This window comes from Lonchura striata, chromosome 5 (assembly GCF_050655825.1).
Source record: "Lonchura striata isolate lonStrDom1 chromosome 5, ASM5065582v1, whole genome shotgun sequence".
NCBI lineage: Eukaryota > Metazoa > Chordata > Aves > Passeriformes > Estrildidae > Lonchura > Lonchura striata.
The window spans coordinates 38,209,632-38,236,188 of record NC_140707.1 but is presented as its reverse complement, the minus strand read 5'-3'; the positions used below and the strand labels follow the sequence as shown (position 1 = coordinate 38,236,188).

The 26,557-nt window shown below is 47.5% G+C and overlaps 3 protein-coding genes and 1 long non-coding RNA gene across 4 annotated transcripts; 3 read left to right on the top strand and 1 right to left on the bottom strand.

Annotated features, from left to right (window-relative positions):
* Positions 1-4,859: 4,859 nt before the first annotated feature.
* On the top strand, positions 4,860-10,181 carry LOC144246485 (acyl-coenzyme A thioesterase 5-like). Its single transcript, XM_077784134.2, has 3 exons — positions 4,860-5,484; positions 8,040-8,242; positions 8,887-10,181. Exons 1-3 carry the CDS (start codon positions 4,875-4,877, stop codon positions 9,466-9,468), a joined length of 1,395 nt encoding a protein of 464 aa, XP_077640260.2. The 5' UTR covers positions 4,860-4,874; the 3' UTR covers positions 9,469-10,181.
* A 1,161-nt stretch (positions 10,182-11,342) lies between these two features.
* LOC110472135 (acyl-coenzyme A thioesterase 1-like) lies at positions 11,343-16,843 on the top strand. The gene is made up of 3 exons (XM_077784135.2): positions 11,343-12,235; positions 14,184-14,386; positions 16,077-16,843. Exons 1-3 carry the CDS (start codon positions 11,626-11,628, stop codon positions 16,680-16,682), a joined length of 1,419 nt encoding a protein of 472 aa, XP_077640261.2. The 5' UTR covers positions 11,343-11,625; the 3' UTR covers positions 16,683-16,843.
* Positions 16,844-18,514: 1,671 nt separating this feature from the next.
* Positions 18,515-25,656, top strand: LOC110472164 (peroxisomal succinyl-coenzyme A thioesterase-like). Its single transcript, XM_021533617.4, has 3 exons — positions 18,515-19,089; positions 21,958-22,160; positions 22,975-25,656. Exons 1-3 carry the CDS (start codon positions 18,552-18,554, stop codon positions 23,548-23,550), a joined length of 1,317 nt encoding a protein of 438 aa, XP_021389292.2. The 5' UTR covers positions 18,515-18,551; the 3' UTR covers positions 23,551-25,656.
* Positions 20,814-26,462, bottom strand: LOC146767329 (uncharacterized). The gene is made up of 2 exons (XR_014956021.1): positions 26,193-26,462; positions 20,814-21,037 (listed from the first exon to the last, which is right to left on the bottom strand). It is a non-coding gene; the product is annotated as an uncharacterized LOC146767329 (long non-coding RNA).
* Between the last annotated feature and the right edge of the window lie 95 nt (positions 26,463-26,557).

The following is a 26,557-nucleotide window of genomic DNA, read 5'->3' as shown; positions in this document are numbered from 1 at the left end:
AAATAAGTATTTGCTCTAGGAGCAATTCTGCAGGGCTAAGTGCCTACAGAAGAGAACTGGTTATCTTCTTTTCACCAGCCATGTTACTACACCCTAGGTAACTTCAGGAAGGTTGTGAACTTCCTTGTAGCTTTCTAAATCATCATGTTTTCACATATTTTAAATCATTTTAAATCTGCTCAGCTGCATGCAGGAAATACTGTTCATAGGCATATTTGGTGATGGTCACCATTCTGTGTGCCTTTGCTGGGCTATTCTGCATTATATGGTGTGGCCTTCACACTTGTGTTGTGAAGATCCCTTGGTCACCCATTTACCCTTCCTAAAAGTGGGTTCTGCAGGCAGCTCCCACTCAGTTTGAGCAATTACACCCACCTATGTGGCCCTGCCCTTACTGAATGACGCAGTAAGAGTTTCTCAAGCCAACATGATTTGTTGCATTTTAAATCCTTCAGGCTCGCTTGCTTCCTTTTCAGTCAAATAATAGAGATAAAATATATTGACCCACTGGTTTCCCCACAGCAGCCCTTAGCAATGAAATTATTGGTCCTTTCAAGGCAAGTGGAGTACCCTCCAATATGTTTGGGGTTTTTTGTGCTGGGTGAAAAAAGTTTCATTTTAGGACCTATCAAGTTACATGAATATATATGCCTGGCTGTGTACTGGCAAACCGTTGAAACATTTTCCACAATGCTATTTTATCATAGCAGTCAGCAGGTGAGAGATACTCTTGTCTTTAAAGCTTCCTAAAGATATACCCACAGTGAGCAGGGTGCATTACCCTATGCTCCTCTGAGCTGTTGTGTTATCCAGGTTTTGCAAGATGGCATCCATACACTCTTAACTGTTCGGGATTTAAGTGTACACTATATCCTCCAAGATCCCACACTTGCAACACTGCCAGCCTTTCCTCCCTCTTTTGACTGTATGCTTTTGCTAAATCTTGAAAGTTGAGCTGTGTAAAATTGCACAAGATCATCCTGAGGTGCCCTTGAGGCCTCTTGGCTCTGTGAAGCACCAGTGGCTGGACAGAAATGCTGTTGCCAATCTCATCCTCTGACCCCCCTATCTATTCATCCTCACCAGAGGGTCAGCCATCCTTACCCCACCATTTATGTCCCTGGTAAATATCTTGTGTCTCAGTGGTGCCCTTCCTGGGTTGCTCTGTGTGCTCTACGTGCAATCACAGGCACCAGCACTGCAGCTTTGCTGCTTGGGGCTGTGCTGCAGAGCTGCACCAGGAGCGCATGCAGCCTGCAATGGCTGCAAGCACCCCCGTGTCTCTTTTGAGCACTTTAATGCCACCCAAAGATAGCATAAACTCTCCTTAGCTTTTCCTTTCACTGAACTCTGGAAATTACCTAGGCTAGAAACCTTACAGGTACTCCTCACAGATTTATGCAGGGCTAGCCAGGCACAGAGTTTCTCTTTTCTTCATTGCTCTTTCTGCAGAAAGGTATTTCTTGCTGAGACCTGCTCAGTATACTAAATTTTTTTAACTAGGAGGTGGTGATCCATTTTGATCCCAGTAAGAAAAGCATTCATATTTTGTAAGGTATCTAAAAATGCTATGTATTATAGCTAACACTAATCTACATCCCTTTAGATGCTAAGAACCCCAAACAAAGAAGCATTTTCCCATTTCACGGAGATGTGGTTCAGAGCAGAGATTGTCCCCTTTCAATCTTTTAAGGTATTGTAAGATTATTGTAAAAGGTAACAGCTCCATTTAGTCTATCTTCAGTCAAACAGTGTTTGCAAGGGAATGTCTTTCTGTGCTGTTCAGTAAGGGCAGGGCCGCATAAGCTGTGTTACCTCAGGTCCTGGGTGGAAGCTGCCTGTGGTCTACTCTGTAAGGAAGAGCTTGGTTCTGTGCAGGGCAGCACAGGCCTGCAGGCCCCGTTGTACAGGCAGCACAGCACAGGCACCAAAGGCATGGGGCAGCATCGTGTCCTCCAGAGGCTACACCATGGCTACTGTAGGGGAACGTTCTGCATGCTGTGAGGCAAGGACCACGCTGAGGGTTCCTTCACGGGCTTCCAAGCAGTGCAGAAACACAAATGAAGGTACAGGGAACATATCCACCAATTTTTCCAAGCAGAGCTGAGCAGGACAGGAAGGTTTTGAGAGAGTAAGCCTTTATTTGCTCTCATAATCAGACCCTTGGGGATAGGAACATCATCTTTTTGAAGGACACAAGGACCATTGAGTTTCACAACATCTACAGGGACACAAAAAGTGGGGAGGGGAGTTGGTAGTCCCCCGTGTGCCTGTCACTTTGCCACTTTGGAGAAAGATAAAGAAATACTCATCTGATTTAGCTAGCACCTGACAGAATGCTCACCTAGGAAAGGGGAAGGATCAAACACGTATGTGCTGGAAGGGCAGAGCATGGGTACTATTCAGATACTTCCATCTCAGAGTGACTGAGAGGAGACACCTGCATTTTTTGAAGCAGCTTTCATGAATTGTCACCACATGCCCACATGTGAACCCATAGTCTAGAAAATATAAAGAAAAAATCCTTTACTGGTAGCCAACAGTGGGGGGTTGACCTTGGCTGGTTGTTGGATATCTGCCAAGCCACTCTTTCAATCCTCTTTAGCAACAGGAGAGGTGGAGAAACTAAGAAGAGAAACCTTACAGGTAAAGATAAGGACAGCGAGTAATTAATCAATATTTTGCCCAACATCATGGGCAAAACAGATTTAACTTAGAGAAGATTAATTTAAATCATTGCCAATAAATAACAGATTAGACAGAGAGATATAAAAAGAAATTTAAAAACACCTCCCCCTCATCTTTGAGCAGCATCATATACATTTCTGAGCTGGCTGAAACTGTCCCTGTCCAATATAGGAAAACCCCGATCTCTTCTTACAGTCTCCCAATATCAAAACATTCCCACTTTAGCTCTAAATAATCTCATTTTCTCTTGTAATCACAGCTCAAAAGGTCTTATTGTGCTTGTTCTCTCTTGGCTATCATAAGGGAATGTTTTGCATGGAATAGAAAAAATTTTTGTGTAGGAGGTGCCTGTCATTTGTTCAGAAGGAACAGGATTCATTGCTATGACTTTCTTCATGACATTTTGGAAACTCTCAGCATTAGACAGTCTTGCCCTCCATGAATCAGCTGTTGTGCTTTTCAGCTCAGCACTGATGAGCATTTCCTCCTATCTCCCAGGTGAAGGGTCCAGGGGTTGGCCTGCTCGGTTTCTCCAAAGGAGGTGAAGTGTCCCTTGCCATGGCTGCCTTCCTGAAGAACATCATGGAAATACTCTTCTGGTGACTGTGTCATTGCAATGGAAATGTCTCTGACTTCTGTGCTGCTGGAAGTGTGTAAGAGTGGCTGCTTTGGCCAGGATGCTTGGCTATCTCTGGTTAAACCTTGGGAAAGGTTGTTTGCCTTCTTGGTTACTGGGGTGAGAATTGCAATAAAGAGTCTGAAATTTGAAAGCTGTGTAATCATTTGTTGTTTGGTTAGAAGCAGGTTTTGCATCTTGGCCACTCTCCCATCCCAGGGTAGATCAAGGGCCCTGTTGGTTGAAAGGCCCTGAGAGCCTCCTGCCCTCCTCAGCAGGTAAGCCACACTCACTCCAAAACATCTGCATACAATAAACTGCCACCAGCACCCCCGACTGCTTTGTGAGGACAAAACCAGGGCCCAGGGAGCACCATTTCTGTCAGACCTGGAGGGCTGCCACCTCCTTTGTGAACACCATCACCCTGCACCAGCTGAACCAGCTGTCCTGGGTTTCTCCATTTTGCAGGTGTCCTCCAGGCCCTTTTGGTACACACAGGGCAAACCTCAGAGCCAGCAGCTGCCTCTCAGCCCTGTCACATTTTCAGCACCTGGTGTCCCCATTGTAGCCTTTCCTTGCCCAGCATGATTCAGCAGCACTGTCTGACATCTCTGGGCCTGCCCTAGCATGGGTAAGGCTCTTTGAGCATGGGCTAAAGTGGGCCAGAAGAGAATGTGACAGAGCGGAAGGGAGGGAGGAACAAAGTCTTGGGGTAGCTCATGGCAATGCCAGGTGCTGTCACACACAAAAGGTGCAAGACCACATGACACAGGAGATCTGGGAGAGCAGTGCTGGCTGGTGGGACTGCCTCTGCCTGAGATGTTCCCAGACCTGCAGCTTGGCTGAGTTTGAGGGAAAAAAACAGAGCCTGCGGGAGAAACCCAGTAAGGAGGGATGCAACTGTGTCTGTGTCCAGTCCAGCAGGCCTGCTGTAGAAAACTTTGACCACAGCAGATAAGCACACTATGCATCAACAGCTGGAGAGAGAAGCTGCCTTTTGGAGATCTTAGTATCATGGAATATTTCAGGTTGAAAGGGACCTTTAATGTGATATAGTCCAACCCCCCTGCAATAAGCAACTAGATCAGATTGCTCAGAGCCCTGTCCAGCCTGGTCTTGGATGCTTCCAGGCACGGGACATCCACTGCCTCTCTGGGCGACCTGGGACAGTGTTTTACTACCCTTAAAAAACTACCTTATGTCTAATCTAAGTATCAACTGCCTTTTAGTTTAAAGCCATTGCCCTACTAACAAATTTGTCCCCATTTTACAGGCCTCTTCAGGTTACTGAAAGGTGGCAATAAGGTGTCCCTGGAGCTTTCTCTTCTTTGAGCTGAGATGCTCCATCAGTGTCAGGGGATCAGCTGTGATGATTCTGCCCTGCTGTGGGTGCTGGCAGGGATGCAGCAGTGGCTCCAGGCAAATCTGGCATCTCCCAGTACGTGTAGATCCACACCATTCCTGCTTAAATTCCCCCCACCCCCGCCTGTGTGTGGGAAACCGCATTTATAAAAGAAGCCTCAGCTTGAATGCAGACACAACTCACAGTGTACTCAACAACTGCGGAGCTATGGGGCAGGTCAGCGCCCGCTCGCTGTGCCGGGCCAGCTCCAGCGCCTGGCAGAGGCGGCTGCCCTGGCCCGGCCCCGCGCCCGCAGCCCCGCGGGGCCGCAGCCCCGCGTGGAGCCCCGGGACAGCCCCCGCCCGGGGACTCTCCTCCGTGGCCCCCTCCATCCGCCTGTCGCCCGCCGCCCGCAGCCTCTTCGATGAGCCGCTGGCCATCGCCGTGCAGGGCCTCGGCCCGCGGCAGCAGGTCACTCTGCGCGCGTCCTTGCGGGACGAGACCGGAGAGCTCTTCCAGGCCAGTGCGCGCTACCGGGCGGGCGACGACGGCGAGCTGGACCTCGCCCGCTGTCCTGCGCTGCCGGGAGGCAGCTTCTCCGGCCTGGAGCCCATGGGGCTGCTCTGGGCTTTGCAGCCCCAGAAGCCTTTCTGGCGGCTGGTAAAGCGGGACGTGCAGAGCCCCTTCCTCCTGCAGCTGGAGGTGTTTGAGGGCCACGGCGAGCGCCGCGGGCGGCTCCTGGCCCAGGCGCAGCACGAGCGGGCGTTCCTGCGGGACGGGGTGCGGAGAGTCCCGGTGCGAGAAGGGAGGATCCGGGCGACGCTTTTCCTGCCCACTGGTGAGTACCAACTGCAGCCATCCTGCTCTCTCTAAACCGGTGTTTGGTTGGTGAAAGTTGTTCCATGACCTCTGTGAAGGGGTCTATTAAAGACCCATGTCCTTTCCCCCATCCTTTTCTCTTCCCTCCCATGCCACTGACCAGCCTGACCATCCTTTCCAATTCACCTGCCCATGCATGTGCCAGGACACAGTTGCAGAAGGGAGAGGAATAACCATTTTTACCTGGGCCTTGAAGTTAAAAAAAGAAAATAGAACACCAAAAAACAACCATTAATAAATTCACGGCAAGTGAATGTGAATGTTCCAGGAGAGCTGCTGGACAAGAAGCTGCAGAATACAGTGGTGGGGAAGGGCTCTGTGACAGTCATTGTGATTCTTACTCACTGGGAGGGGTCGCGGTTCTCTCTTCTCCCCCAACAGCAACTAATTATAGTAACTATTTGGTGACCATAGCCCACCATATTGGGGTGAGTATCACCAGTTTGTGAAAAAAGGAAGAGGAGGGGCTCAAGAACATTTACAGGGAATAAATCTTTCCAGCAGGAAAAGACAGTTACCGAATTGCTCCGGAAAAGGTGCAGAGCATCTTTTGGAGATGTAAGGCTTGGCCAAAACAACACCTGTCTCCAGCATCTTCTGGGCAGCTACACCAAGACTTTCCTGGCAGAGTCCCGGGTGTGGGAAGGCTGATATCACACATTTAGCATCCCACCCACAACTAAGCCAGGACTCCCTCCCCTGCCTCACCTCTACCCCATCTGCTGACTAGGAGAGGGAAGAAGCCACCTGCATACCCTCTATATCCAAAATGTCCCACTTCCCCTCAGCTGAGGCACTTTCAGTAAGTCAAACGATAGTGCATTTCCTCCGAGTTCCCTGACTCCACCTTTTGCCTGTGTTTTAAAATGTGGCCCTTGCCACACGTTGCCTGGCACTTTGAATTGTTTCATAGGCACTTTGAGTTGTTTCCTAGGCATCAGATAAAAAGCACTTATCCCTACCCTACTGCCACCACAAACAAGCTTCAACTTAGCAGGACTGTAAACTCAGTCTGTAGGCAGTATTTCTCTTAGTTCTATTTGGAGATGTGTTTCACAACCATGATTTCACCACACTCAAATTGTCCTGCACTGAGGTACCCCATCATGATTTTCAGTTCCTGAGCCTGCTTTCTATACCACACATCTCCACATTCAGGTTCAGTAGTTGGATACTCCTCAGCAAATGGCATAAGGCTATGTAGAGGCCGAGAGCTCAAAGGACTTTTGCTACAGTACTGTTGCACCTCCCTTGAGCACCCCCATGGCCTCGTTCAGCTGTACCACCTCCTCTGGGCTTGTTCAGTGCAAGTCCACAGAATCCTGCCACACTCAGCTGAGCCATGAGCCACAGACAACTGCTCTCCTCACCCCTGGCCACACAGCCACTGCTCTGAGTGCTCATAGCCTGTGAAGCACCAGTAGATGTGCTGCTGCCTGCATGCAAACAGCCAAAAAAGGAAGAACACAGCAACACTTTTGACAGCAGGGCTCTCCTTGATCCAAGGCAGAGAGTGAACAGATGCTGTGCTCGCTCTCTCCTCATCTCTGTGACACCCACCCTGCAGCACATTCCCACCTTCCACCTGCAGCCTTATTTGTGGATTCATGGGCCACTGTGGTGTAGGGTGTGAAGCTGTGGTAGAAAGGCATTCTCAAAGTGTGGGAGGCATGAGCCCACTCAGGCCTGTGGCTGTCCTCAAGCCAGAAGTAGGTGTGAGCTAGGTCTTCTCCACTCCCCAACAGGTCCAGGGTCACCTTCTCTGGTCTGTGGCTTGTGAGGCTTTCCTGTAGGTTTTAGTCCCAAAACTAATCAGGCTGAAGAAATACGACATGCAAAGCATTCTCTTTCCCTGCACTGGCTGGACAGGTTCAGGATTCTCCCAGGATGAGGAAAAGAGCATCCTGGACCAAGAAAGATCCAAACAGAGATCTGCTGATCTGCTGATTACCCACTGAGATACCTGTGACATCCTGTGCAGAATTCGATACTGATTGTTGCCAGACACAACTAGCAAAAGAAAAAAAAGTAATGGTTTGGGTGACTTACAGCTTTTCAAAGGATCCCAAATATTAAAAAGCCACAATACAAACAAAAAATCTTACAGTTTCTAGTTTGCATTGCATCTATCAAACCATGATACCTTGAGGATTCTTATAGTGATAGATGAAGCACTTGTTGTTACAGGGCTGCTTACAGGAAGAGAATTTGGAACAAGATTCTTTTACCAAAGACCTGTTGACCCTAAGCACTATGCACAGTACTGCTGATTACTAAAAGAAATAAAGGTTTGCACCTTACCTAAGAGGTTATGTTCATGCACTTTTTTTCCTCTGCAACACATTCTAGAATTTTTTCAGGTGCTGACACTGCACAGCTGACTGATAGTGTCTTTTCCCCATTAGATGCTTTTCTGCAGTTCCTGTTTGGTACCTCATTTGATGCATTCCAAACTAGAGAAACACTGAAAGGAATCATTTCAGGCAATTCTGATCTTTGTCTTGTTTGCTCCAGGAGAAGACACCTTTCCAGGGATCATTGATATACATGGATATGGAAGAGGTCTTTTTGAGTCCAGAGCAAGCCTGCTGGCCAGTCATGGCTTTGCCACACTCGCCCTGGCTTATTATCAATTTGATGATCTGCCCCAGGAACCAAAGGAACTCCACCTAGAATATTTTGAAGAGGCAGTGAACTATATGCTGCAGCACCCACAGGTAGGAACACCCGTTTCCTCTGAGTTCCAGGAACCACTTCTGTAAAGTCCTCTAACTTTGCCCAAGTCATCTTTGGAGGAAGCTGCAGAAATACTCACCTGGTAGGGCTGGCCTTTGCAAAGATTTTGGGTGTCTGAGTTCTAGGAAAGAGAAGGGGCAAGTATAGATGCACTGGAAGAGGGGTGGAAAGAGAGACACAAAGACAGAGGAACATCACAAGAGACAGATCAGATGTAACCAGGTGGGAAGTGTGTGAAGGAGAAAGCCTTCATGAGTTGCCAACAAATGTCCTCCTACAGTTTCAAGAGTGAAAAGTAAAGAGAATCTGCCAGGGTCTAAGACTAATAATTCATAGCTGTGACCTACAAGCTGTCCCCAGATGGATGAAATAATGTCCTCACTCCTGTCTGATTCCAGCATACCAGGGAACATTCTGATTGCGAGTGGTTTGAAGTACAATGTGAGGAGGAAGTATAGGAGGTGCCGGAGGGTGTGCCTGTCATTTCCAGAAGGAAAAAGATTCATTGCTATGACTTTCTTCATGACATTTTGGAAACTCTCAGCATTAGACAGTCTTACCCTCCATGAATCAGCTGTTGTGCTTTTCAGCTCAGCACTGATGAGCATTTCCTCCTATCTCCCAGGTGAAGGGTCCAGGGGTTGGCCTGCTCGGTTTCTCCAAAGGAGGTGAAGTGTCCCTTGCCATGGCTGCCTTCCTGAAGAACATCATGGCTGTTGCTTCCCTCAATGCCTCTGTTGCTGCTACATGTATTCCTTTCTCTTACAAGGATAAAATCATCCCCACTGTGACCGTATATGAACACAAAGCCAAGGCCACCAATTCCAAATTCCTTGATTATTCTGAAGTCATTGATGATCCCTTTCAAGCCCCTGGCAACCAAAGCCGGATCCCACTAGAGAAAGCTGAGGCACAATTTCTATTTGTGGTGGGCCAAGATGACCGTGTTGTCAAAAGTGAGTATTATGCTACTGGACTCTGCAAGCTTCTGCAGGCTCAAGGGAAGGAAAATTTTCAGATTCTCTCCTACCCTGGAACAGGGCACTGCATAGACCCACCCTTTTTCCCCTTGTACCACATAGGAAGCCACCCCATTTTTCACAAGCGAGCAGTCCTGGGTGGGGAGCCCAGGGCTTATTCTAAAGCTCAGGTTCATGCTTGGTCACAGATCCAGGCATTTTTCAAAAAGTATTTAATTGCCAACTAATGTGCAACAAATAATGTGCAAGCTACACACAACTTTGAACAACCAGATCTGATAAATTCTACTACAGTTATCATGTCAAACCTTGTCACAGCTGTACCAGTACAACTACAATATCTTCAATACCTTTGCACATCCATAACACAGAAAATAAATGGATTTGCCTTTTCTGTTCCCCTCTCAACCTCGTTGCTCAAGTGTCAAGAAAAGGAATGGTGGTTTTTGCATTAGTCTTTGATAAAACAGGTCATGTGCAAAATGCAGTTACATTTCTTGGGTGGTTTCTATTCCTCTAATACTTGACAGCGCTTTCCATATCACTGTGGTCTCTACATGCATATGCTATCCTCATGTCATACTAATTGTCTCTAATGACAGTTTTGGAGCAGGGATTTCACTGCTCTTCTGGTGACTGTGTCATTGCAATGGAAATGTCCCTGATTTCTGTGCTGCTGAAAGTGTGTAAGAATGGCTGCTATGGCCAGGATGCTGGGCTGTCTCTGGTGAAGCCTTGGGAAAGGTTGTTTGCCTTTTGTGCCTTCTTCCCTTCCAAAATAAGTGCTCTGGCTTGTGGATACTTCTGGCCCTGAGATATCATGCAAAAAACTTTCTCTTGAATTTACAGCCATTTTTATCTTCTCCTACATGATGTGGAACATTTCGATCTTTGTTACTGGGATGAGAATTGTAATAAAGAGACTGAGATTTAAAAGCCATGGAGTCTTTTGCTGTGCTTTGGTTAGAAGCAGGGTTTGCCACTTGACTACTTTCTCATCCCAGGGTGAAGGCTTAAGAAAGCTTCCAGCAACTTGGGATCAAAGGTTGCCCAGGTGGGAACAGGAGGCCATAGAAGATGGACACATAGCCCCCTTACCTTCACTCTCTTCCACAGCTCTTGTGTCACCAAGCATGAAGCAGAAGGAATTTTGCTGAAGCCTCCAAGATCCTTTCCCTTAGCATCTGTTCCCACATATGGTCAAGCCCATGATCAAATCCAGTAGTGCAAGGCACAGAGCATTGTTCTCAACAATAGGAGTAGTTGCCAGACATTCAGTGCTAGACACCAGACAACATACCCAAATGTTAGATGGCAGAACATCTCACCTGTTTGCAGAGAAAGGGTAATTTCCACGGTGAATTAAAGATTGCCAGATATCTCTGACCACTTAATATTTCCAATTAGGGTGATGCTTGAGATTCTCTTAGATGTTTCCACTTCTTTCACACCTCTAAGACAGAGAGGAGGAGCTCAGAGCATGAGGCATCCCTGCCTGCATCTCCCAGGAAGAGTGGGACCTTCAGGAAACAACTCTTCCTCTGCAGTTCCCTTTGGATCAGAAGATCCATCTCTGCCTAAGATGTACTGAATGACCCTGTTTTTTAAATCCTTGCACAATCCATTACTAGAAGAGCCATGTTTCCTGACCTACCTAAATAGTCTGTGAAAGTCCTCCTCCTTTTTTTGCTCCTGCATCCCTGACCACCCTGACCATCCTTCCTAATATACCTGTCTGTGTGGCTGCCTAGGCTGGCCAGAGCCTGGAGGAGACATAACCCACCTTTCCCATGCCTTGGGGCAACGAACAGAGAAGCAGAGCAGGCAAGGAGAAAAGAAGCAATGGTGAGCAAGTACTGGTGTGGCTTCTCTCTGATTCGGCTGGAGCCGGCCCTTGTTGCAGTCCCTTGGCTGAGTGGCACGGCACAGCTCGACCGTGCCGTGCCTGTCCCATCTCTGTACGGTCTGTCTTACACCGGCCCTTCCCTCTCCAGTGAATTCCGACTGCGATTCTGCTCGGTGGCTCGTCTTCTCCCCATGTCTCCTGCCTGCAGCCCCCGTCCGGCCCGGGAGAGCTCAGGGGGACACCGAGGAGCTCGCCGAGGCCCCGAGGGTTTCAAAGACTCGGTAGCCTTTGGATGAAGCCTCCCACAGCCGGGGAAGGCAGCGGGGGGAAGACAGGAGAAGAGGCGAGGAGGCAGGCATGCAAGGAACTAGGGAGGCACGGAAACCGGCAGGCAGGCAGGAGGGAAGCAGGCGGGCGGCACAGGGGACCTGCTCCTCCCCGCCGGGGCGTGCCAGCGGCACTCCAGGCCCGAGCCCGGCCCAGGTTCCGCGAGGATCTGCCCTAGAAACCGCCCCCAAGGGCGGGAGCGATCCGGACTATGGGGCAGGTCAGCGCCCGCTCGCTGTGCCGGGCCAGCTCCAGCGCCTGGCAGAGGCGGCTGCCCTGGCCCGGCCCCGCGCCCGCAGCCCCGCGGGGCCGCAGCCCCGCGTGGAGCCCCGGGACAGCCCCCGCCCGGGGACTCTCCTCCGTGGCCCCCTCCATCCGCCTGTCGCCCGCCGCCCGCAGCCTCTTCGATGAGCCGCTGGCCATCGCCGTGCAGGGCCTCGGCCCGCGGCAGCAGGTCACTCTGCGCGCGTCCTTGCGGGACGAGACCGGAGAGCTCTTCCAGGCCAGTGCGCGCTACCGGGCGGGCGACGACGGCGAGCTGGACCTCGCCCGCTGTCCTGCGCTGCCGGGAGGCAGCTTCTCCGGCCTGGAGCCCATGGGGCTGCTCTGGGCTTTGCAGCCCCAGAAGCCTTTCTGGCGGCTGGTAAAGCGGGACGTGCAGAGCCCCTTCCTCCTGCAGCTGGAGGTGTTTGAGGGCCACGGCGAGCGCCGCGGGCGGCTCCTGGCCCAGGCGCAGCACGAGCGGGCGTTCCTGCGGGACGGGGTGCGGAGAGTCCCGGTGCGAGAAGGGAGGATCCGGGCGACGCTTTTCCTGCCCACTGGTGAGTACCGGCCGTGCCGGGCTCCTTCCCCCACATTGCTGCCTCTGCTTTTGGCCCCGCAGTCGCTGGTCCGGAGCCAGACCGCCTCCAGGCTCCCCCGGTGCCCCGTACCAGGCAGAGGACAAGGGGGAGCTGCGTCTCACCTGTAGGGGCTGGACACTTCTCAAGGCGTGGCCTGACCAGCTTGGGTCTGCTGGTCCTGCTCTTCACACAGAGAAGCACGTGTGTCTGTTTAACTGACTTCTATTGGACATGAAGGCATTGATCACAGTACACTTTTTGTTCCCAAATGTCATGGGAGGTGAAGTCAAACAGTTTGCAAGGCACCTTTCCTCTGTCTGTTTTCTAGGAAAATCAGGTGGTAATTCTTTTGAGTAAGTGGAAGATGCTTTCCTAAACTGTGGCGTTTAAGTCTGTGGCTTCCCTTTCCAGCCTTTCCACACATCCTGAACTTTGTAATGTCCTAATTGCTGTAGCCCAAGTTACATTTTGCTGCCACATTTGTCCCCAATTCTTCCCTGCTTGTGAGCATGTCAAGGAAAACATTGGGGAGACTTGCCCTGGCAGTATTTTTGTCAGAGAATAATGAAAAGGGCCTCTGAGGTTTTCAGATTGCCTGACAAATGCTGTGTTGTCCTTCCATCAGCCGTCGAGATTTCTGCTAGTTTTCTGTAGAAACCTCATGTCTTGCATTCCCTTGGTTCTGTAGTAGCCACACCCCCAGCACATCCTATCTTTCCTTCTCCTCGTGATACACAGATTTTCACCAAGCATGTCCCTGGAACCCCAAGGAGCTCTTCTATGTACCACGTGCCTTCCCCTCTCCCCTTTCTTTCCTGCCTGTCCCAGATAACTCTTTCATGACAGTGCTAAAATCATATGTGCTGTGCCAGCCAGTGCCCTGGGCTCTGACTTGATCTGTTTCCTTGAGGCTGGTGGTGAATTTCTTGTTCTTGCTTGTTACACACGTTTGATGTTAGTCTGAAGACACCTGAGGGAAACCTCACCCTCTCTCCAGAGCAGGAATGGAAGTCTCCCTCTTGGCCTCCTCCTTTCCATACCTGGTTAGTACTTTGCAGCAATCCTTCTCAGCTCTGGACTTCAGTCCCTGTCCCATGATGAACCTAACTTAATGCTTCCCATACCAGGTAAGTAAGGCTGGTTTCAAATACTTTCTTCTTTTAATCCCAGAATAAATGACTGAAGTGCATTTACGTTAAAATTGAGAAGCTGGAACCATCAGAAGATGATATTTTTTTTGTCATTGTCGAGGCAGGGCAGGAATGAGAAGACTGACCAGAAGGCTGTGAGAGTAAAACTCCGATTTATTCAAAATACACTGCTCTTTTATACAGAGCTTCATGAAGACCAACTCCATTGGTTCTGAAGTGAAAACAACGCACAGCATTGGTGCAAAGTGCTTGATGCACAGTGATAGAACTTAACTATAAACAATGTGAAAAACAAGAGAGATAAAGAATTATTTACATTCTTCTCCAGCTCTTTCTCAGGCTTCTGCCTGGCTAGAAACTCTCAGTTTCTTTCTTTAACTGAATCTGAGTCCCACATTTTTTGGTTCAGCCATCTGAAAAATGCACTAAGGAGAAGCCTGATGGGTATTTTTGAAGCAGAGCTTAATACATTTGCAGTGAATTTACATGATACAGAGTACTAATTATGACTGTCAAAAGATCCCTTCTCTCTCAGCTGCCTGTTTCCTGATATTATCTAAAACATGTTATCTAAAATTAGTAGACCTGCTAATTTGTTCTAGTTTGTTTAATCTTGAAGCAATGTAGCCATTTCATTAAAACTGTCACAGTAATTTAGGACCCTCAATACCATTCTGCTGCTGTAGTTTTTTTTAATACACATTTCCAGGCCTATGAATTTGGAATATAAATTAAAAATTGTGGGTTAATGTGTCCTGTTATGTGGTCTCTCTCAGGAAGTGGCCCCTTTCCAGGAATTATCGACTTGTATGGAACTGGAGGAGGACTCCCTGAATACAGGGCATGCCTGCTGGCCAACCACGGTTTTGCTGTGCTGGCTCTGGCTTTCTACAGCTATGAAGATCTCCCCAAAACGATGAAGGAATTCCACCTGGAATATTTTGAAGAAGCTGTAAACTATATGTTACAACACACCCAGGTTGGTTTGTTCATTGACTCTCACTACAGTGAACTCGGATTAGTTAGGTTCCTGTCAGACTATAGTTGGGGCAGAGCTGTTGAACTTAAAATAGCATCTCTGTTGAGTTGGCTGTTATTGTTTTATATCTTTAACTCCCACTACAATGGCTCTCTGGCAGACTATTCCAGCTCTTCCTTTTGAACTGGCCAAGTGAAACAGTGACACATTGGTCACATTTCTACTCCATTCAACCCAGTGTCATAACTAGGGTACTAGTTTCCTGGAGGTTTACTGGACTTGCACTGGGGATTTTAGATTTATGCTCTGTAGAATGTCCTTCAGAACTAAATGTCCTTTTCAGCTGTGGAGCATATGATAGCTTTTTGTGATCCAGCTCTCAGGGAAACCAAGGCTGTGTATTTTATAAGCTGTTAAAATCACTCAAAATGTTGGTATTTCATAAGTGTGGGTTTTAGTAGCTAATTGTGCACATAAGGATCCTTCTAATTCAGCACCTCTTGGAAGAGAACCCTACTCAATTCTGCATCTCTTTATAAGTAGCTGTGAGTGAAAGTAGCTAGAATTGCAAAATCCAACACTTGGTTTCTCTAGAGAATGATAATAAAAACCTTCCTCAACCTCAGAAAGATGAGTAGTTGTTAAAGATCTTGACTGCTTTTTATTCATCTTAACCTTAACTGCTCATGCCACCTCTCTGCCCAAAAAAATCTGAAAATTGCTTCCCCCTGCATTTTTTCCCCTTGAGAGCAGTACAGTACCATTGCCTCCCATTAACACCTTCATGTGTTTTTAATGTGTTGCAAAGTTTCAGCCATATTTTCTAATTTCCCCCTTCCCATATTTCAAAATCAGTGGGTTTGAAGCCTGTTAGACTGGTGATAAGACACAGAAGGTGTTAGATTCTGATGCTGTCTCAGAGCCTATTTGCCCCTGAGAGTCTTTGGATATTGAAGAGTTGTGTTATTAGCTAACCTTTTTCCAGTATCCTTACAGGATTTCAGCACCCAGTAAGGTTATTTAACTTTCCTTTTCTAGTTAATTTGCCTTGTGTAAAAGAAAATTAAGGTAACCTAGTCTAAGATTGACTCCAGGGGACTGTACAATTCTCCTAGAAAAATGGTTTTAATAGGTTATAGTTTTAAGATAAATTTTAATGACTAAACTACCTCAGACTATTTCCTGTGAGTTAGATACCAAACATTCTAGAGAAATGGAAGAGCAGCTCATGTGGAGCCTGCTACCCCACATCAGCTTCTTAATAGGGGAACCTTGAATATAAGAAATACATTAACGCAAGTGATGACAATATCATAGTCATTGCTGACTTTGAGCACTTTGCACTGAAAGAAAGCAACTGCAGAGGAGGCCTCCCCTGTTCTTTCCCTCTTCTTCTCTCAACTGCATTGTAATCTGAGACTGCACGTTTGCAAGCACAGCTGTACTCTGCTTCAGCACTCAACCTTGTAGCTTTGTTAGGATGATGCCACAGTCTCAGTAGGGCATAGCACCATAAATCAAGCACAGAACAGTGCCTAGGATCCCTCAGACATGGGCCCTGCACACAGGACCTCAGATGTCTGTATGTGGGGTCCAAATCTGGGACAGACAGAGCTGCAAACATGGCATCATATTAAAGAAGTGGCCTGCCATGGTTCATTGATTGTGATTTCTCTTCTCTCACCTCCAGGTTAAAGGTCCAGGAATTGGTTTGCTTGGACACTCAAAGGGGGGTGACCTGTGTGTCTCTATGGCCTCCTTCCTAAAGGGCATCACAGCCACTGCCCTTATCAATGGCTCGGTGGCAAATGTGGGTGCGGTGCTCCACTACAAGGACATCATCATTCCACCCCTTGGTATCAATCCAAAACGCATCAAGGTCGGCAAGTCCGGGATTGCTGATATTATTGATGCATTGAACAGCCCACTGGAAGGGCCTGACCAGCAAAGCTTTATCCCTTTGGAGAAGGCTGAGTGTTGCTTCTTGTTCATTGTTGGCCAGGATGATCACAACTGGAAAAGTGAATTCTTTGCAGTTGAGGGGAGCAAACGTTTGCAAGCACATGGGAAAGAAAAGCCTGAGATAGTCTGTTATCCCGGAGCAGGACACTACATTGAACCTCCCTTTTTCCCAATGTGTGCAGCCTCAATGCACTTGCTACTTGGCAAGCCTGTGATGTGGGGAGGGGAGCCCAAGGCACACTGTGAGGCACAGATAGATGCTTGGCAGCAGATCCAAGCTTTCTTTTGTAAACACCTCACAGGCAAGACATCTGGAACATCCAGTAAGCTCTGATATGAATTAGGCTACTTTACAAATGAAGATGCTGGTTTTGTTAAATGTTTTGTTAAATAGCTCAGAATGAGAACAAGGTGTAGGGAAAGATTAAATGAGAAAGCCTTATAAATATGATTGCCTGGCAAAGGATTTGGAAAATACAGAGACTGTGAGTGAAATTGAGATGAGAACAAGCTTTGAGATTTCGGTCCTTGGTTGCGAAGCAACTGGGGAACAGTGGTATAGCTAGTGGAAGGTAACTCCCTTTTTTGACCCACAGACAGATCCAAGGGTCAGATAAAATGTTCTGTCTCCTCCCTCAAAAATGTATAGCTTATTCCGCACCTCCCCTGAAGTATCATGTATCTGTAATTCCATTGGTCCAAAGTGTTATTCCACACCCACTCTGAAGCCCCCTTGATAAGGTGTACCCAGGAGACCAGGCCTCTCTCTCCCACCCTTTCTCTTTGCCCTCTTGGACCCTCTCTTGGAACTCTCTCTCGCTATCTCTCCCTGCTCCCACTCCTTGGGCCCTGCTTGGAGCTGCAGCTGGCAGGTCCAAGCAGGGCCCCACAGCAAACCATATATCCTAAGACTTGACTTCAGAGATCTCTCATCCATCCAGGACCAGCCCTCGCCACAACAAGGAACATCAGAGAATAAGCTATTAGGTTTCTTGAAAGATGATGGTGGGTGAAAGCAAGAGCAGCTTCCTTTTTACACCCTCCTCTAATCTTGGTTAGAGGTTTTGGCCTCCTGTTTTATGTAGTACAGGGTTATAAGCTGTGGAAAACAAATGGTGGTAAGGCTGTGTGCTTTGGGTGTGAATTAAAGTGGTAGGTAACTCTTCCAAGCTGAGAACCAGGATGAAAACATGCATTGGCCTTCTCAGAGGAGATGTGTGCCATTGCCCAGCTTTGTGTTCTAGTTCCAGTATTCCAGTTTTTCTGGAAGCAGTAATCTACCTCCAGTGATCTTTCTGTTCTCCCTGTACACTTCTCTCTCCTTTGTTGCTCCTTGCCCTTCTCTCAAACCACTAAAATGCATCTGCCTTAAAAATATCTTATATTTCACTTACCAAAAGCAGTACTACTGTGCCAGCACCCTCAGGTAACACTTCATATTTGTAGGCAACAAACAGCCCAAGCTTGATGTGATGTTCAGAGAGCATGCTGAAGAAATGAGACATTTAAACAGTCTGTGGAAGTTCATAAACGTGAAGAAGCAACAGAACAGGTCCTGTTAGGGGTCATGCTGGAGTCGCTCCCGGGTGTCACCTCAGCACGGCTGGGAATCGCTGTGGAGATCCGCAGCACTGTCGGAGCTCCCTGCCGGTACATTCCGCAGATGCCGCCTCAGCTGCCTGCTGCTAGGGCGGCGGCGCTGGCACGGCGGCTCCGTGAGCGGCTGGAAGGGGCCCGAGGCGGCCGGCCCGCTGTGGCGGAGCGGGGCTCCGGCCGCACGCCCGCTGCTCTCTGCGCAGCGGGGCGAGCGCTCAGCCCGCGGGGTCGGCAGTAACTGTGCACCCAAGCGTGGGGTTCAAGGAGCAAACGCTGGGAGTTGCCGGTGCATTTGCACTGTGTGTCCGAACACGTTGTACCCGCCAGTGCCTACAGCCCGACCTCGCCTGTGCGTCAGGCCCGTTTGAGCGTTTTGTATCCACCGTACTGTAATGGATAAAAGTGAAACTTTAACCGCTGCCCACGGCTCGCTGCTCCAGTCGCTTGGATGGCTTGGGGGAGGCGGGAGCGGCCCGCCGCTGGCTGCCTCCGGGGCTGGGGGGCGGGGAGGGGCTCTGCTCTCCATTGGGGACGCCTGGAAGGGGCGGCGGCCGCGGGACCGATATTGCGGGCGGCGCGGCCGCAGCGCGCACCCGCCGCCGCCGCCATGTGGAGAGCGCTGGCCGCCGCCGCCGCCCCGGCACGGGCCCTGCTGCGCGCCCCGCCGGCCCGGCGGGCTGCTAGCCTGGCCGTGTCCCCCACCGCCGGCCCGGCGGACGAGCGGGTAGAGACGCGGGTGGCGGGGCTGAGCCCGGGGCAGCCGGTGACCCTGCGGGCCGTGGCGGCCGACGACCGCGGCTGCCTCTTCCAGTCGTGCGCGCACTACCGGGCGGACAGCCGCGGGGAGCTGCACCTGGGCACGGACGCCTCCCACGGCGGGGACTACACCGGCGTGGAGCCCATGGGGCTCTTTTGGAGCCTGGCCCCCGCCGGCATGGAGAAGCCGTACCAGCGGCTCGTTCCCCGCAACACCAGCCTCCCGATGAAGGTGGAGGTGTTCGTCCACGAGGGCCACAGCCCGCCCGGCTCCATGCCCGGGCCCGTGGTAGCCAAGGCCGAGGTGCAGAGGTTGTTCACGGCCCCCGGCGTGCGGAGGATCCGGCTGAAGGAAGGAGTCGTAAGGGGCTCCCTTTTCCTGCCGCCGGGTGAGTGCCTCGGCCCGAGACCTTCGTCCCGAGGCCGGCGGGACCCCCCGCCTTCTCTGACCAGAGCAAGGAAAGTCTCGTGAAATAAACCCGTGCAGAGGCTGTCACCCGGGGAATCTGCATTCCCTAACAGCCGAGCGCTGCCCTGCAGACAAGTTGCCCTGAACTCTTCAGAAGATATCCCAAGTGCTTGTCGCGACAGGGCCGGGCTTGTGCGCGGCCGCCCCGCCTGGTCCTTCTCGGCGGCACCGAGCAGGGCGGGCACGGGGACGCGGCTCTTGCGGGACGGGCCGGAGCTAAAGGAGAACAGGGCTTAAAGAGTTTACTTCGTTGCTGTGCTCGGCCTGTGGTTTTTCAGTAGGTTTGATGTTTGCTCTGGAGTACCGGAATCTAACATCCAGAAAAGCTGATGCGCTTAATTGTGTGAGCCTGTACTGAATGTCCCAAGGATTTTACCCTAAGTAGGACTGAATTGAAAAGGTATTTTTCTTCCCTTTGAAACACAAGTCAGGAAGCAGAGTAGCAGATGAAATTCTAAAAAATACATGTATCTCATCTCTGTTTCTACAGAGTTATTACAGTTAGTAGTTGGGTTACTTTGTATAAAACCAAAATAGATTTATGAGCAAGTTCTGCCTGTTCTGCTTATGAGATGGTTGTGCTTTATGAGGTGTGATATTCTGATGGTCTGTGAGTGGTGATGGAAAATGAAACCTTACACCAGTGATTGTGTTTGTACACTTGAGCTATGAGTTAAGCTTCTTGTAGTTCCCTGAGTGTTGTGGGTACTGGAACTGCCCTCCACATTACCTCTAATTTAATACTACTTGGTTCAGCAATTCCTGTAAGTATCACTACAGTTATTAAGTATTTAAGTTTTTTCATTCCAAACCAATGAATTTTATCCATTTAGATATGGATCCAAAGTCCACTGAGGAAAAAAACAACAGAGAATGAACTTTGAATTTCAGATGTTTAGTCAGCATGCTGGATTTTCCATCTCCAAGACATTGTTTTGATCTATTCTGCCTTAGAGGATGAGTTTGATTTCTGCTGAGCTCAGTGGGAACCCAGACATATGCAAGATGAAACTGCACTTTCTCCTTTAGAAAGTCTGGCATTGTAATAGTGCTGAAAAGTCTGGAATCATTGCTTAAATTATATTGACATCCATCATGATGGAGGATCCAGTTACAGCATTATGATCATACACTTCTTTGCTCCAGGGACAAAAAAAAAGTTAATATTTTTAAGATAGGAATCTTAAATATCAACCATTCTTATTAAAAGTGAGAGGACATGAGTGGTCTTAAGATGTAATTTTAATCTGAAAATGATTTCTCAATTCAGGAATAAGAGTTACAGATGTAGAGGTTTGTTTTTAAATGTTGGTAAAGTTGTCTAGCCCACTTTATCCTGCTTTTTAGTGAGTTCTGCAGGAACCATATACTTGGGCATGTGTAAGCACTCAGAGAAGCAGTCCAGGATCCTTGTGCAAGTTAAAGGGTGTCTTCATGAGAGAGAAACACATCCATCTATGACTATGTTCTGATTACATGCCCTTGCTAGAAAGCTTTCCAGGTAGGAGTGATTATTAAATATGTATTTTCTTGCCATATAATAGCATTATAATAAATTTATCCCAACCTATTTTCTCTCAAGTAGAATATTGAACTTCAATGAAAGAAAGATCAGAACTGAATGAGTAAGAACCCAAAGGCATGTTTCAGTCCTGTTCTGACTTCTTAATGTTTTAATCTGGGAGGTTTCCACCATTTAGCATGTCTTATACAAAACTTCCTTTTCTCAAATGTGTTGAAATGCCAGAAAACTTTTCTTCAGCATATAGAGGTAGTGTCAGAGAGTTAACATACTCTTGCAACATGCGTGTCCTCTTTGTGCTGAGATGGTTGTAGTGAGCTGTATCAAGGCACATCAGCTGTGACATCTGGTGGCCAGGGGAAAAAAAAAAAAGAAAAAAAAATTGTTTGCTTGGGGTCTTTAAAGCTCCATTAAGTAGCATCTTTAGCCTTCTAACCTAAGATCTCCTGGCTTGGCATACAAACATTTTACAACATGACCTTGATGGTAAAAGCACGGCTGTTGAAAATTATGGTTCTGATTATTTCTGTAGTTTGATGGGACAGATGGTATATATGTATGTGCACATTTATCTGTACATCAGTCCTGCACACACCCACACAGCTCTCAGTTCGGCCTTCTGTCTCATCACTTCTGCAGGAGCAGTTCTCCTGCCAAAGCTTACAGTGCTCATGTTGAGAGGTAGTAAGTCCAGTTGATTTTAACAATGGGTTGTCTTTGTTGGGTTTTGCTCAATGCAGTTTATTCCAGAGTTTACGTAAGTTTTCTAGAATTTACTTCAAGGGCTCAGTGTTCTTGCCTCATTACTCATGAGCTTGTACTTTGCTAATTAAGGAGCAACTTTGTGGGAAAATAGCTGACTTGGTGTATGATTGGTCTGAGGGCAGGAGGTTAAGACCATGGAAAAATAAATTTAGAATGGTTGTTGTTATTTTTTGGGGGGTTTGTTTGTTTTCTTTGGGTTTTTTGTTGGTTTTTAAATTTTTTGTTTTAAAAAGCTAAACCTGTAACTTCATATATTTTTACAGGAATGTAAGGACTTGGACCTATTCTTTGTTTGAAATAGCTGGAGTGGGATACAGCACTGGTTCTCTTAAATCTCTGCTGTGCAAATGGAAAAATAATTACTATTAATAGCTAATGTCTTAGATGACTATTAATAGCAAATGTCCTAAGCATTCTGTATTTTGTTGTTCACTCTTCACCAGATAGTTTTTTGTGTCCTGTATGATAACTTTTCCTCTGTAACCCTTCTCTTTAATATAGGGGACGGTCCCTTTCCAGGAGTGATTGACATGTATGGGGATGAAGGAGGCTTGATTGAATTTAGATCCAGTCTCCTGGCTACCCATGGTTTTGCTGCTCTTTCTCTGCCATATTTTGACTTTGAAGATCTTCCTAGGGTGTTAAAAGAATTAAAACTTGAGTACTTTGAGGAGGCAGCAAGGTTCCTACAGCGTCACCCAAAGGTGAGTGCAGTGAGAAACCTCTTGAGACTAGAGAGGATTTAACAGTTATACCTAAGTGGTGGTAGTTGTGATTTTTTTTTTTTTGTATTTGAGTATCAGTTTCTGCTGGGCAAGCTCAGGCCCAATAACAGCTTATGCATATGACTGGGAAGAGTGAATTTCTTCCAGCACAAACTATCTGTTAAATTCATGCTGGAGCTACAAGATTGCTGATCAGTAGGATAGTGAATGCTGGAGTATCCTCCAAACACGACCAGTGGTGATAAAAATGTTTGGCTTGTTTGGGTTTTTTCCTTACATGAAAGCAATTAGTTTTAATAGAGGATGATATGACACTGCTCAGTAGTAGCTGAAAGAATGAATTTGATAATGTAGGATGTTGCTTTCAATTTTACTTTCCAGGCTAGGAAAAGACAAGACAAATGTTACTTATTAAATCCTTCAAATATAATTTGTGAGGTTACTTTATTTTTCTGAGACTTGAATTTCCTGTTACCTGTTTTAGGAAAATGAGAAAAAATTTGCATTAACATATACAGTAGGGACCAGGTAAGGACTGAGCGATAGTATGCCTTGTGCATGTCCACATTTTTTGTGGGGTTTGATCTCTCTTGGTGTGTCTGAAAAATAAGACCATAAACAGGAGGAGGAGCATGGGTCCAGACTGTCACTTTCCAACAGGTTACATCAATAATTAACCTAACCTTTTTTTAAATAAAACAACTCCAAAGTCAATTAATGGCTAATCCCATTATAATGTATGCTTCCTTTATTCCTTTCTTCCTCTCTTCTCCATCCCCTATCTTATCTGAAGGTGAAAGGACCAGGAGTTGGAGTGATTGGGACTGGGAAAGGGGCAGAATTAGCACTCTCCATGATCACCTTCCTGCCAGAAGTAGTGGCTGCTGTCTCAATCTCTGGCTGTAGTTCAAATACAGTTGCAGACCTCCATTATGGTGAGACGACTCTGCCTGGGCTGCGTTTTGATATGAAGAAAGTCAGTGTCTCTGACTCTGGTGTATTTGACATTTTTGAAGCTCTGGATGACCCAATGAATCCTGCTAATTCTCCTAGCATGATCCCCATTGAAAAAGCAGATGGTCACTTTCTCTTAGTGGTAGGGGAGGATGATCGGATGTGGAAGAGCTCCTTATATGCTGAGCTGGCAATCAGGCGTCTTCGCCAGCATGGGAAAGAAAACTTTGAATTCCTGAGTTATCCGGGAGCAGGTCACCGAATTGATCCTCCTTCTACTCCATTTTGTCAGGTAGCTATGGATCGTGTTTTGGGAGTGCCTGTTCTGGGAGGTGGAGAGAGCAAAGCACATGCCCATGCACAGGAACACTCCTGGGGAAAGATCCAGGAGTTTCTGCACTTGCATTTGGGATGAACACTTAAGTACATGCAAGCTGTTGCAGATCTGCAAGGACTGAACTTGAGCCACCAAAATGACTGGTGATGACCAGTGAATTGAAGGGATTGACTGAGACAAGCCTTGAAATATGGAAATAACCAAATGACTAGTTAGTTACAAGTAAAAATCTAAAAAGAAAGGGATTTATTTGGAGCAGCCTAAGTTAATTTAATTAGGTAAAGAGAGGAGATGTGAAACAACAAGCAGGCTGCACTGTGGTACAAATTTGACAGCTCAAAGTGGTCATGATGAAGAAACAAGTACCTGAAGAGAGTACTAGGTACTTCCTTGCTTGCAGTATTTACACCTCATAGAATGTTAACAGGCAGCCTGCACCCTCAGCAGTGACAGACAGGATCACACCTCGGCAATGCCAGATGATAACGTAGACATCCAAATAATTAATGACTCTGAGTCCTAAGCTAGCTTTCCCCAGAATTCTCATATTTACAGCCATATACACTTCAGAAATGTTTTCCATTTACACAAAGCTGGAGATACCTACTTGAAATGAGGCTTGTATACTTACTGTGGTCTTCTGGTGACAGTCTGTTTCTTTCCAAAAAGAACTGTCTGCTGAATGGAAGAATGAAGAGTACTTTTCCTTGTCATCCAAGAAGAAAGCAGTACTAGCACTGTTTTGTATTTGGGATGTACCTGTCTGATTCTGTAATGTCTTGGATTGCCATTTGACACTCAGGGTATTAAGATTCTGTTGAATAGGTTAGAGCATGTCTAAATACAGCCATTAAGTTAGGGATTAATTACTTGGGGAACTCTTTAGTAGTGATGTCAACAGATGCTGAAAACTGTTCTTAGGGAGAAAGCAGAGTTGGGAGACAGAAAACCTAGCCTGTAGATTTAAACTGACTATAAAAAGCTGTCACCTTATGGTGGTGATTAACTCAGAATCATACCAAACTAACAATGCACTCCAATCAATCACCCAAAGCCAAATCTAGGATAGCTTTTCTATGACTACCTGAGATTTTTTTTTTTTTAAATCCAAATTCATTTTTGGCTAGTGCCTTTTTCCCCCTCACCATTCAGGTAGAAAGAAACAACTTCTTCCCAAATGAGCTGATCTCTCAAGAGGGTCTTGCTGAAATAGTGCCAGTGCGGAAGGCCTGTTTAAAGAGGGTCTCTGTTAGCAAAATTTCACCTTCCAGAGTCATTTTGTCAGACCAGGAAGCTGCCCAGGAAGATACAAAACTTTCATTAGTGGTACTCAGTTTTGTTTTGCTCTCAGGGATCTCTCTCCAGTTAACTGTCGTTATGCTGCTGTTCAGTCTCAATAGCTTTCTGCAACTCTTATTAATCCTTATAATTTTATTAAAGTCACATGTTTTTCACACACAGTCAAGGCCAACTGAACAATTTATCCATCCATTCCTTACAAGAGAAGCTCCATCCTGCAAACTCCACAAAAGATCTCTTCATGCCTGGTCTCTAAACTCCCTCACCAGCTGAATAGGCTTTTGCCAAGTCATATCTGGTGCCTGAACCTCTGCTAACACAAGCAGCCTCAGAAGTCCAGGACCAGAACCTGCTGCAATGTGCTCCTTGGTGTCACCCATACCTGTCAGACTGCCTTTTTCTCCAAACTCATTTCAAGTGGCAACTGTAGGAGAAAGGGTTGTCTGTTGTGTGAAGGTTCCTGCCTCATCCTGTGTCTCTTCAGTAGCTGGAGCTGTTATTAATTGTGCAAGAGCAGCACCTCCCCTATCCCTGTTCTGTCACTCTCCCAGTGCCAATACCTGTGCTCCACACTGCAGTCCTACCTCAGCATATGCATTGCTATGCAAGATTGCAATTTGGAGGTTCAGGAAGTAAATGTTAATTTGTAAATTAAAAAAACCCCAAACAGGTAAACTAAGAGTTTGCAGACTTAATTTCTAAAGCACAAGTTTTTAAAATAATTTAGTGTTAGATTTTGTCAAATACATGCAATTTGAAAGAGAAGTAAAACTTTCTTTATTAAAAAGCAACCATGTGTAAGAATTTGATGTTATGTATTTGTTTGGAGAAGTAAATGATACTTTTGTTTTAAAAGGAGGAAAAATTAAAAACAATGTAATTTTACTGCACAGAGCTTTTTTGTCAATGAGTCAGGGTTTCCTGGACAAAATAATTAATAGAAGGACCTGTTGAAAACCAGACAACATTTGTGCTAGCATTTTGTATATTTACAATGCTGCCTGGGGACCCAAGAGGCATTGCAGGCACTCTGCAGAATGTGTAGCTATTTCCTGCAGTGTATATTAAACTGAGTGCCTGATTATGGCCTTACAGCCACGTTATTTATATTGGTTTACATTCACAGAATTGTTAGGGTTTGAAGAGACCTCTGGAGATCACCTAGTCCAATTCTCCTGCTAAGGCAGGGTCACCTAGAGCCAGTTACACAGGAATGTGTCCAAATGGATTTGGACTGTCTCCAGAGGAAGACTTCATGGCCTCTTTGGGCAGCCTATTCCAGTGCTCTGCTACCCTCAGTGTAAAGTGGTTCTTTTTCACGTTGAGGTGGAACTTCTCGTGTTTCAGCTTAAGGCCGTTCCTCCGTGTCCTGTCACTGGGCACCCCTGGAAAGAGCCTGGCACCATCCTCTTGGCACCCACCTTTGAGATACTTGTATCTATGGGTGAGCTCTCCTCTTCTATAGACGAAACCGGCCAAGGTCCCACAGCCTCACAAGAGAGAGGCTCCAGACCCCTCATCTTTGCGTCTCTCACTGGCTCCTCTCCAGTAGCTCCTCTTGTACTGAGGAGCCCGGAACCCGCCACGGTAATTTTTTGCCAGGCCAAACGCCCATCACTTTCCATTGAGACGGGTGCTCGGGGGGCGCCGCGCCGCGCCGCGCCGGGGCCGGGGCCGGGGCCGCGCCGGGGCCGCGCCGCGCCGGGGCCGGGGCCGCGCCGGGGCCGCGCCGCGCCGGGGCCGGGGCCGCGCCGGGGCCGCGCCGCGCCGGGGCCGCGCCGCGCCG